The 12,444-nt window shown below is 45.0% G+C and overlaps 1 protein-coding gene across 1 annotated transcript in view; it reads right to left on the reverse strand.

Moving 5' to 3' along the window:
* The window catches only part of LRP8 (LDL receptor related protein 8), a 242,123-nt gene that overhangs the window by 51,394 nt on the left and 178,285 nt on the right, over positions 1 to 12,444 (reverse strand). The window contains exon 4 of the mRNA XM_054384667.1: positions 5,629 to 5,757. Within this exon, the coding sequence (XP_054240642.1) occupies positions 5,629 to 5,757 (129 nt within the window). The remainder of the gene's footprint in view (positions 1 to 5,628; positions 5,758 to 12,444) is intronic.

Consider the following 12,444-nt stretch of genomic DNA (forward strand, 5'->3'; position numbering starts at 1 on the left):
CAGCCTGTCACTAGTGGTGTCCCCCAGGGATCAGTGCTGGGCCCCATCCTGTTCAATATCTTTATTGATGATCTGGATGAGGGGATTGAGTCCATCATCAGTAAATTTGCAGATGACACCAAGCTGGGAGCAGGTGTTGATCTGTTAGAAGGTAGAAGGGCTCTGCAGAGGGACCTTGACAGGCTGGACAGATGGGCAGAGTCCAACAGGATGGCATTCAACAAGTCCAAGTGCCGGGTGCTGCACTTCGGCCACAACAACCCCATGCAGAGCTACAGGCTGGGGTCAGAGTGGCTGGAGAGCAGCCAGGTGGAAAGGGACCTGGGGGTACTGGTTGACAGGCGCCTGAACATGAGCCAGCAGTGTGCCCAGGTGGCCAAGAGAGCCAATGGCATCCTGGCCTGCATCAGGCATAGTTTGGCCAGCAGGAGCAGGGAGGTCATTGTACCCCTGTACATAGCACTGGTTAGGCCACACCTTGAGTACTGTGTCCAGTTCTGGGCCCCTCAGTTTAGGAAAGATGTTGAATTGCTGGAGCATGTCCAGAGAAGGGCAATGAGGCTGGTGAGAGGCCTTGAGCACAAGCCCTATGAGGAGAGGCTGAGGGAGCTGGGACTGTTTAGCCTGGAGAAGAGAAGGCTCAGGGGAGACCTCATTGCTGTCTACAACTACCTGAAGGGAGGTTGTAGCCAGGAGGGGTTTGGTCTCTTCTCCCAGGCAACCAGCACCAGAACAAGAGGACACAGTCTCAAGCTGCGCCCGGGGAGGTTTAGGCTGGAGGTGAGGAGAAAGTTCTTCACAGAGAGAGTGGTTGGCCATTGGAATGTGCTGCCCAGGGAGGTGGTGGAGTCACCATCCCTGGAGGTGTTCAAGAGGGCATTGGACGTGGCACTTGGTGCCATGGTTTAGATAGGCATGAGGTGTAGGGTGACAGGTTGGACTCAATGATCTTTGAGGACTCTTCCAACATACTTGATTCTTGATTTTTGATTAAGCAGGCAAAGAGGATCAAGCCCTTGTGGTACGGTGACCGATGGTCCAAGTACAAGTATGGTGAGGCCTGGCAGATTGACTACATCACTCTACCTCGTTCTCGATCTGGTAAGCAGTATGTGCTGACTATGGTAGAGGCAAGCACTGGATGGCTGGAAACTTAGCCAGTTCCTCATGCAACTGCACGTAACACCATTCTTGGTCTGGAAAGACAAATCCTGTGGAGACACGGAACTCCAGAGAGGATTGAGTCGGATAATGGAACTCATTTCAAGAACAATCTTGTAAAAAACTGGGCCAAAGAGCACGGCATCGAGTGGATATTCCACATTCCCTACTATGCACCAGCTGCAGGGAAGATCGAACGCTACAACCGTTTGCTGAAAACCACTCTCAAAGCCATGGGGGGTGGATCTTTGAAAAACTGGGAGAAACATTTAGCACAAGCAACCTGGTTAGTGAATAGTAGAGGTTCAGTGAATCGAGCTGGACCTGCCCAATCAGATTTGTTGTGAAAGGAAGAAGGTGATAGAGTTCCTGTTATCAGAGAAAAGAATCTGTTAGGCAAAACGGTTTGGGTATTTTCTCCTTCAGGAGAGGCCAAACCTGTCCGAGGGGTGGTTTCTGCTGAAGGTCCTGGTCACACCTATTGGGTGATGCAAGAAAATGGTGAAATTCAGTGTATTCCACAAAGAAATCTAACTTTGGCTGAGAGAGGTTAAATTCAGAGTGTTGCGCAGATACAGCATCGCGCCCAAGAGGAGAGTTCATGAGATCTACGGTGCACGAACCCTGAGAGCCCTGAGTCACCTGAGAGTCCCTGTTCCTTTCTTCGCTCCATCTGCGAGGAAACAAGCTGTTTGCTGTTCTTCCTGTGATTTGACTCTTTTGAATCATCTACATCTGAGATAGCTGGAATGGACTATGGTCTTTATTCACCTATTGTTGTAGATATTATTTTAGATTAGATAAGTGGTAGTAAGCAGCCAATGGAATTGTTTAGAAGGGGTGGACTGTGATGGTTTGAAACTGTCTTTTTAATTTTTCCTTGCAAAGTTCAGAACAGAGAAAGTGAAAGAGTGTAAATAAGTCAGTATTGGGTGTAAGAAAGCAAAATACTGATTGTTCTAAACACTTCCATTGGATAGATAGAAATGTTTAAGAACTATTACCCAAAACAAAGTGGGCACTCTGCACATTCTGCGTTCTGCAGTGGGGGCAGTTGCTGAGCTGTCTGGACGCTGTTTTCTTCTCTTCTGGCTGAAGATAACACGTACTGACCTTGGCAGCTAAGTTAACAACTTTCTGCTCTAACTAACTCTGTTTTCTGTCCAAGGGAGGTCTGGGGGGAAGCTCCTGGGAGAGGGAGGCCCCTTTGGGAAGGGTCCCCTTGGGGGGAAGCAAAGGGAAATTGGTTGTGCTTTTCTGTTGATTGTATGTATTTGTAAATGTTGTGAATTTTGTGTATTTGTACATATTCATTGCATTTCTCTGCTTGTAAATACAGCCTTCATTTGCTTCCAGACTGGGCTAGCCTGGTTATTGTCGGTGGGGGGGGGGAATTTCAGCTCACACCGACACAGCTTACTTCTCAGACTAGCTTTGTACAGGGCTGCACTGTACCCAGGAAGCTCCAAGTCTGCCTTCTGCCTGGTCCTGTGGTCAGGGATGGCTCATCCCATGTTCAGACTCAGCAGCAACCCCTCAGCATAGAATCATAGAATCAACCAGGTTGGAAGAGACATCCAAGATCATCCAGTCCAACCGATCACCCAGCCCTTAGCAATCAACTAGACCATGGTACTAAGTGCCTCCTCCAGTCTCCTCTTGAACGTCTCCAGTGATGGCAACTCCACCACCTCCCTGGGCAGCACATTCCAATGGGAATCACTCTCTCTGTGAAAAACTTCCTCCTAACATCCAGCCTATACCTGCCCTGGCACAACTTGAGACTGTGTCCCCTCATTCTGCTGCTGGTTGCCTGGGAGAAGAGACCAACCCCCACCTGGCTACAACCTCCCTTCAGGTAGTTGTAGACAGCTATGAGATCACCCCCGAGCCTCTTCTTCACCAGGCTAAACAATCCCAGCTCCCTCAGCCTCTCTTCATAGGGTTGCAGAGACTGCCACTGAGCTGGCAGCCTGCCTGGGGACAACACTCAGTCATAAGGAGCTAGACAAAAGACACTAAGTCATTTCATGCAAGTTACCCAACATCCAGCAGAAGATGGTAATTTGTCCTTGGATTCAATTTCCATTTTTAGAACCTGCATGTGCATTATAAACATAGATGATGAGCAAGATGAGAGATGCTGAGTGTTTCTTCTCTGTGTGTTTAAATCCATTGAGAGCATCATTATGCTGAAATTATGTGGCATTCAAAACATATTTACACTCATTTTGGAGGTTACCTAGAGCTTTGAAAAACAGAAGTCCAAAGCAATTTCAAGTAGATTTTTATTACAAATAAGACTCCGTGAGACAACTCCTCCTGCTGTAAGCAGTAGCAGCAGCATTAAATCAGTGGAGGCATTCACCAGTGTAAAAATTGTTCTAATTTCACTAACCCATACTGGGAAAAGTATAATATTTTCAATATCTTCTGAGCTTGTCTCTAATGTTAAGTCTACCATTCAAAGGAACAAAAAAGGCACATACTATGGAGACAGCACTAAGAGGTTCATGCAGAAAACAAAGGAAAGACTAGAAAACTGCCAGAACATCATTAGCTTAAAGGACACAGGAACCAGGGTCTAAACACATCACTAACTTACCACATCACAACAGTCCAGTGCTCAGGAATTGTCCATGTACACACACTCAACTCCACAGGAGACAGCAGGCTACCTATGACTCCTCCTTATGAGCCAGTCCAGCTGGAACTGTGCTGCACAGGCTCAGCACAAGCACAATAACCTGGTACTGGGACCTCTGAGTCATGTGCAATATGGAATGGGGATGCTCTGAAAACTGTGTCTAATCAGTGGTGAACTGGTGAGCTGCACTGAGCCTTCATGCTGAGCTTCCTACATACCTCACACTGGGTTCCATAAGCAAGAATAAGGCCAGCACGGCAAGGGAAGTAGTTATTCTCCTCTACCTGGTACTTGTTAGGTGGCATCTGAAATGCTATGTTCAGTTTTGTGCCACTCTGACAGTACAGGAAAGGCATTTGCAACCTGGAGAAGGTCCACTAGAAGTCCAGCAAGACACGCAGCACATGATATACAAGGAGGAGCTGAAGGAAATGGGTTTGGTTAACTTGGAGAAGGTTAGAGGGAGATCTCATTGCAATTTTACATTATCTAAAGGGGAGATACAGTGGAGCTGGAGGCCAGTAATTCTGAGAAGTGCACAGCAAAAGGAGAAGCAGTGGGCACAAGTTGTGACAGATGAAAAAATAACAAAAGGACAAATAAAAGTATTTTTACAGTGAGTAGCTAAACAGTCCAAAAGGTTCCTTGGACAGTAAACTGGGAAGATTTTGTTTCATTAAGCTGACTGCAAAGAACTAAGTTTAGCCACAGTGCTTTACTCAGAACCACAAAATATTCTTACAAAACATATCTCATGACACCACTTCAGTGGAAAGATAGAATGCACATTATCAACTGGCTAAGTATTGGAATCCAAAGTCAAACAAAGAAACATCAACCACTCAACCCTTTCACCAGTAATCTGGAAGTAAAAAGAACATTGCTGGTATCACATGCAACACCAGAAACACTGATGGATGAGTAGCTACACAGACCATGAGACAGCTTCTCAATAACTAAAGAATTTAATAATAACAGAGTTCTGCAAGACCAGTAGGAAGTGATTTTCCTTCTACACAGACTGGGTCAAGGCTGATATTGCCCCTAAACTCTAGGAGTCTGTATTGAAAACAAGTTGGAAAATCATCTGGGATGTTGAAGGGAGCTACAAAAATAAGTCAAGCATTCATTCAAAAGCAAATATTTGACAACAAGAAGCATAAAGAACAAAATATGTTTATAAAAAAAAACAGTTTGAGAAATGGCTTGATTGCACAGTGTAGGAGTTGTCACAGAGGGAAAACACTGCTAAAGAGCTTTCATTCAGCAGACAAAGGCCTAATAAAAGGCAGTGGCCATTTAGGGACTGAATTTAAAGGAGTTCCAGGCAATAGTACACCATTCTTTCTCTGCCCAGTGAAACCAACAAGCTATTAATAAGTACACGTCCAGGCCTATCTATTACATCCCAGCAGAAGCAGGTACAGTCTACTGGGCTGCACTCTGCAGGAGGAAGGACATGGTGATAAGCTGCTGAGCTGCCACTGAGGAAGGTTTGAACATTGTTATCTAAGTCCTTACCACATCATCTGGGCATTAATCCTGATAATCATGTTCTGAACTGACTAACTATGTTCTGCTACAGTAGTAAGAGAGTAATTAATTCTCCCTACAGTTCACTTTACATTCTCTAGCCAGCTCCACGTAGAGAATCCTTCTTTCCTCTCTTTTTCTAACCTTTATTACCTAGCACTGGAAGTACATAGTGTATGGATTTGGTGGCAGGAAAAGTCACTCTTCATGTGCAGTTTGTAACTCCAAGATGTTTACAGCTCTAAAGGTAGATGTTGCATATGCACTAAAGCATGACTCTGACTTACCTGGAGTGCAACCAGCCTCATCAACACCACTTTCACAATCCTTCTGCCCATCACATCTCCAGGATGATGGGATACACTTGTTGCTTAAGTCCCCACAGCTGATTTTTTCAGCTGGACATACTTGCTTGGCTGGAAGAATAAAACAAACACCAAATCAAGTTAGACATAATTGTAGACACTACTAACATTGTTTTCACTTTTCAAGTTACTTTTATTTTGTATGGCTCAAGCATGAGCCATGCTACAATAAAATCCCAAGCTGAGCTGACACAGATTTTGAGGCATGGCTGCTTACGAGTCCTTTTTGTATTTGTACTGGTTTGAGGCGAGACAGATCCTCTCTTGCCCCAAGGGGGACAAAAGAATGACACTCACACAAATGGATTGAAGACTGATGGAAAGTTTAAATGGAAAAGCAGTTGGTAAAACTACAAAACACTTCTGCCACAAGCATAGTGGCAGAATATCCCAAAGCGTACAGAGTATCTTACTATGTACACCCAAAAGACCTCCCAGCTCTTCCCTTCTCCCCTACCTGAGGGTCTATCCAAAACCCCCAGGGCTCCTTCTTCACCCCCCCCTCCCCCCCCCAATGCTAGGCTAGTCTCAGGCTGGCCAGGTCTGAGACTGCCCTCACTTTTCTCCTCCTGGCATTAGGCCTAGACAGGCCTAAGAGGCTTTGAGATACTCCCCTACCGTTACCCATAAGAGAGCATCTCCCACGGGAGCAGAGAGGGAAGAAAGAGGAAGATAATGACTTTGCAGATGGATTGATAGGGTGCAGGATTTATGGATAGAAATACACCATTTCCTGTGTCCACCTTATTGGGTTGGACACTTGGGATACCTGAGGTGTAATTTACGTGGCAGTAATAGGAGGCACCCAGCCTAAACTGCCACAGTGTTCCTCAAAAGAGATCACAACACTTTTACATGAATAAAAAACCAAAACAATCAAGGAGAATAAAAAAGCCACAGCTCTTATTTCAACAAAATCCCACACTAAACACTGCACACAGCAGCAGCAGCACTGCACAACTACTCTGAAAATACTACCTAGAGTTAAGGCAGGAAAAAGAGATTGCCTAATTTTAGTATTAAGGCTCACTTACTATCTTTGGTGTTGCAAGGCAATTTCTAAATGTAATGATCTAGGCAGCTTATGGTCAGTAAAGCATGAGCTTACACACTGAACTGGACTGTAACTGCCCAGTTTAAAGACAGTGGTGAACCAGCAACACAGAAAGACCCACAGAAGCAAAGCCCAATACATGCAAGAACACATCTATGAAAAAAAAAATCTGCCAAATTTATCTGGAACCAAGTCAGCTGTGAAGCTTCTTCTCTTGTAACTATTTTGCATTGCCAAATTCTTGGGTTTTTGTTGTTTTGGGTTTTTTTCCCTCTTCTTTTTTCTTCATACTAGTGTAAAGAGTAACAGATCTGCATTTACTGTGACGAGAGTGCTTGAATGCATAATGCCCCACTGTTTAAACAATTGGTTAGCATCCTGCAATCAGCATCCAGATTGGAAGGATTTGCTTATCAGACAGACCAATTTATTTCTTTTAAAAAGGACATGGTTTAAATAGTTATTCCATTGGTATTAGCAAAGACAACATTTTATTTGTCTGCAAGTCTACAGAAAAGGAAGAAAACTAAATTTTGAATTAAAGCTTTCAAATGACCCTTCCCTAGTAAAGGAATTTATTCAAAGTCAACCAGCTTGCCAAGTGCTGAGTTTGAAAGGTGATGAAAATTATACTTCTCCCTTCCCACCTGCACAAGGAGGCTGTAGAGGGGCATCTTAGAGTCCCAAAGCATCAATCAACCACTTAGAAAGCAGTGCCATCTAATCCCACGATTTCTCTGTCTTAGCACCTTGAAGTAGCTAGAAGAAGCTAGAAGAAAATGCTAGAAGAAGCATTTTCTAAAAGCTGTGGGCAAGCAATACATTAAAAAAAGAAAAAAATCAGGCGCTGTCACAGACAGACCGTTAATAACAACTGTAATCGAGTTTTATAACCCTGAGGCAAGACAGCATTTTGAGTTGCAATTTGCTCACTGCATGCCTAAATGACGTTTGTGATGTTGCATGATCTACACAGTATGTAGGAGAAAGGGATCCTTGCTTAGCCCTTCCATTTTACCAGCAGGCCAGCAATAAAAATCACCTGATATTGGAAAGGCTCCACAACATGACCCCACCAGGATCAACACATCTGCCAGCTCAGATCAACGACCTACCAGAGAACAAGAGCCATGTCCCTCATAGAATGGTTTGGGTTGGAAGGGACCTTAAAGATCAGGTTTGCTTCTAGGCTGCCCCATGCTCTAAACAAAGTTTTTACCCATAAGCAAACACGTGCTTAGAATACATGAGAAAAATAACTTTCCTTGCTAGATTTCCTACTCCAAACGGATTTCCACCCTCTTGCACTTGTAAAGTTTCTCTCCTGACTGCACCTGTGCAGTGCATTCAAAGTTTGTATTGGACTGGCATACTGGGAAAAAATGTCAGAGAGACATTTGCTAAGCAGGTTACCAGACCACAGCCCCCAAGAAATTGTTCCGTTCCGGTTCTTGTTGCTCAGGCTCTAGTGATGGCAAGGAAAATTTGTTTGGATGCCAAGTGCATCCAGCCTCTTCATCCTCATGGTAAATCTCCATCAAGAACTACATGGGTCAGGATGGGTCAGTTGAGAACACTTTCCACACAGTTGATGTTGAAGAAGGTGTAATTTAATTATGAAATGGTGTCACAGCTCAGTGGGATCATTAACCAGAAAAAGGGTTATCTGTTGGTCACAGTAAATACAGGCACTATTGCAGAATCATAGAAACATTCAGGTTGGAAAAGCCCCTCAGGATCACCAAGGCCAACCCAGAACCCTACTCTACAAGGATCACCCCTAAACCGTATTCCCAAAGCACCACATCCAAACCACCTTGAAACACATCCAGGGTTGGTGACTCCACCACCTCCCTGAGCAGCACATTCCAATCCTTGACCACTCTTTCCATGAAAAAAGTCTTCCTAATGTTCAGTCCAAACCTACCCAGTCACAGCTTGAGGCCATTCCCTCTTGTTCTATCACTAATTACCTGTGAGAAGAGACCAGCACCACCCTCTCCACAATGTCCTTTCAGGTAGGTGTAGGGAGCCATGAGGTCTCCCCTCAGCCTCCTCTTTTTCAAACTAACCATCCGCAGCTCCTTCAGATGCTCTTCATAAGACTTATTCTCCAGGCCCTTCCACAGCTTTATTGCCCTCTTCTGCACTGGCTCCAGCACCTCCACATCTCTCTTGTATTGAAGTGCCCAAAACTGAACACAATACTCAAGGTGTGGCCTCACCAGAGCTGAGTACAAGGGGACAACCACCTCACTACTCCTGCTGGACACAGCATATCTGATCCAAGCCAGGATGCCACTGGCTTTCTTGACCACCTGGGCACACTGCTTGCTCATATTCAGCTGCTTGTTTGCTGTGGACAGATACCTAATAGCTTAGGGAAGCTGAAAGGTTTGGAAAGGTATGGACAAAAGGCTCCTATGTATGGAAAGCAATCTGCATTAATCATCCTACTAGCAGAGTAAATAGATACTTAAAAGATGTAAATCAAAGCTTGAACTTGCAGGGATTCAGCAACAGAAGCTGCTGTTTGTCACAGTTCATCAAATCTCTGTGTTCCAGTGGTTTCTGCAGCCAAGCAACCATCACATGGAAGCCAACAGCCCATGAGCACTGGCAGATAACAGAGAGGGGATCTTGCAAGAAACTCAGAATAACATTTTGATGACAACGTTTCTGCATTATTTCAGTGGGCTGTTTTCCTCCCCACCCAAATATACTGCAGCAGTGCAAGTGGCCTCAGTGGTGTTGTCCACACTATGAAATAGGCTTTTAGCCACTGCAGTTACAGACTCAACCTTTCTGTTGCTGCACATTGCTAACACAATCCCAGGCCTTTGAGGTTTACGTGACCGAAATCTTTACTTTCTCCTTTCCCCTACACCCATAAAAGGAAAGGGTTAGGGCTGTAGGTGACAGTGAGTGCTCTTACCCTGAGTAAGCTCTGGACCAAGATCTGCCTTTTCAGAAAAGCACCATTAAACAACTCGGTTGAAATGTCAGACACATCAAGACCAATTTATCACAATGAACTGCAAATGCCAAGGATGGACAACAATGGTTTATTTACAGGGAGACAAGAGCAAAGAAGACAAGAAGGTTCCATTTACTCACTACAGCCAATGGCACATTCTTCTTTTTCTTTACAGGAGGCTACAAAGTCTTTCAGAGCACCACAGAGCCTAACTGGCGCCCTACTGTTTGCTTCCTCTTGTGCCACTGCTGTGCTTTTCAGGCTCCGGACATCATGTGTATTCAGGAAAGCCCAAGAAAGCAGAATTGATTTACTTTCAGAAGACCATTTGTCAGGTTCTCACCAAACAGGTACTCTAGGAGCATACACAAAATGCAATTAAGCAGCTTTTGCTGGTGGGAAACCCACAAAACTTTTCATCAGCAGACTGGAAAGAATGCTCTTGTGGTAATATATCATCTTACAGGTCTGAACAGTTTATCTCTGCTGAAGGAACTTCCCATCCTCTTCAGACTGACCCTTGTGTTTTTCCCAGGTTCTTGAGGAAGAAAAATCTCAACCCCAAACTTTGCAACAGGGAAAAAACTACACTGAAATGGCTCCATGCCAATGGAAATGGCTTACATGCCAATAACTGTTCCTGAAAAAAATGTCACTACTATCTTCATTATGAAGCTTAAAATTCCTACCTCCCTCTTTCCTCTAGCAATGGTTTAGATGTCATCTTATTCCTTTTGAAGGCAAGGTTTTTAAAAAGGAACTTCTCCCCTCAGATATTGCCCTTAAACCTTTGTTATAGGCTGAGGACTCAGTGCCCTACCACAGAGATAAAAAGTCCTCCAGGGGCCAGGCAGTCCAGAAGGAGACACAGGATATTGTAATTTTTGTTATTCCATCTCATAATCCTGCAATCCCTATACAAAGAGGCCTCACAACCTGTTCTTTCTCCCTTCTCTCTGCTCCTGGTGTGTGGCTCCTGTTACCTCTGTGGATTGCAGGGAGGTGCAGCCTTTGTGGAGCCTTCTGCAGCGTTCATGGCAAGCTGCATTCTTGCAGCACCACTGAGCCTACTGAGGCCTGGTGGTGCTGGGGGCAGTTTGGCCTACTTGGGGCCTACCAAGGCTGAGTGAGGGGTGGAAGGTTTTTGGCCTGGTTGAGGCCTTGTGAGGCCTGGTATCACAGGATCACAGTACATTAGAGGCTGGAAGGGACCTCCAGAGATCATTGAGTCCAACCCCTCTGCCAGAGCAGGATCACTTAGGGTAGTCTGCACAGGAATGCAGCCAGGTGGGTTTGGAAATTCTCCAGAGAAGGAGACTCCACAATCTCCCTGGGCAGCCTGTTCAGTGCTCTTTCACCCTCACTGTAAAGAAGTTTCTCCTCGTGTTGAGGTGAAATCATCTATGTTCTAGTTTGAACCCATTGTTCCTTGTCTTATCACTGTGTACCACCCAAAAGAGCCTAGCCCCCTCCACTTGACACCCACCCCTCAGATATTGAGAGACATTGATCAGATGCCCTGATCTCTTCTCCACACTAAACACCCCCAGGGCTCTCAGTCTCTCTTCACAGGGGAGATGCTCAAGTCCCCTAAGCATCCTCGTGGCTCTCCATGGACTCTCTCCAGCAGGTCTCTGTCTCTCTTCAACTCAGGGAGCCCAAAACTGGACACAGTATTGCAGGTGTGGTCTCACCAGGGCAGAGTAGAGGGGGAGAAGAACCTCCCTAGCCCTGCTGGCCACACTTTTCTTGATGCCCCCCAGGATGCCATTGACCACAAGGGCACATTGCTGTCCATGGAGAACTTGCTGTCTACCAGGACTCTGAGATCTTTCTCCATGGAGCTGCTTTCCAGCCAGGTATGCCCAGGTGGAGAACAGGGCCAAAGCTGATTCTGATTTGTGTACATATTTCCATGGTGCCTTTATAGCTTTTGTACTTTTGGTTACTTTTGTAAATAGTATTTTCCATTTAATCTCCTATTCTGTGCAATTGTTTTTATTTACTCCTTTGAGATAAAATACTTTCTGTCCTTTCGCCTTGGGCAGTTCAAACCAGGATGACTTTCTTTTGTCACAGCTGGTAATCCTACCTCAGAGATGCACCACCAACAAAATACATGTTCACACCTGCCCACAAACAGGATGATTACCTCCATGTGTCCAGGAAAAACAAGCACAATTGTTATAATGAAGCAACTACTCAGAAGAGAGGAGGGAGCTGGTCTACACAAGTAGACATTGCTTAGGAAAACTCAGAACTCAAGAGTTCCCAGTCACTGGAAATTTGTAATTTAGAACAGCAGCTCAGTCAGAAGTTTGCATCTACAGTCACTTCTATCTACCTGTGTACCCATAGGAACAGATATCCCAGTCTACACTGACTACTAACACCTCATACTTTCCCAGTGAAGTATTCAGGTGCACAAGAAACATTTCAAAATCCATCTTGTAACTTAAGGTACTATCACAGAGGAAGGTGTGCCTGCACTCCTGTCATCCTTCCCTTTTCTCTCCTCCCCCCTTAATGAGGGTGCTTGAACACTGGCTTCTACTGAACACTGGCTTCTACCCTATTCACTCACGTGTTCCTTCTGTGGCTCAAAACAGGGAATTGTTGCCTCAGTTTACTTCACTTAACCCTGCAAGACAGCAGATTTTCTGCTAAAGAGTGCTTACACAATCATATTTGTTACATTTAATCTCCG

Source organism: Indicator indicator, chromosome 10 (assembly GCF_027791375.1).
Source record: "Indicator indicator isolate 239-I01 chromosome 10, UM_Iind_1.1, whole genome shotgun sequence".
Taxonomy (NCBI): Eukaryota; Metazoa; Chordata; class Aves; order Piciformes; family Indicatoridae; genus Indicator; species Indicator indicator.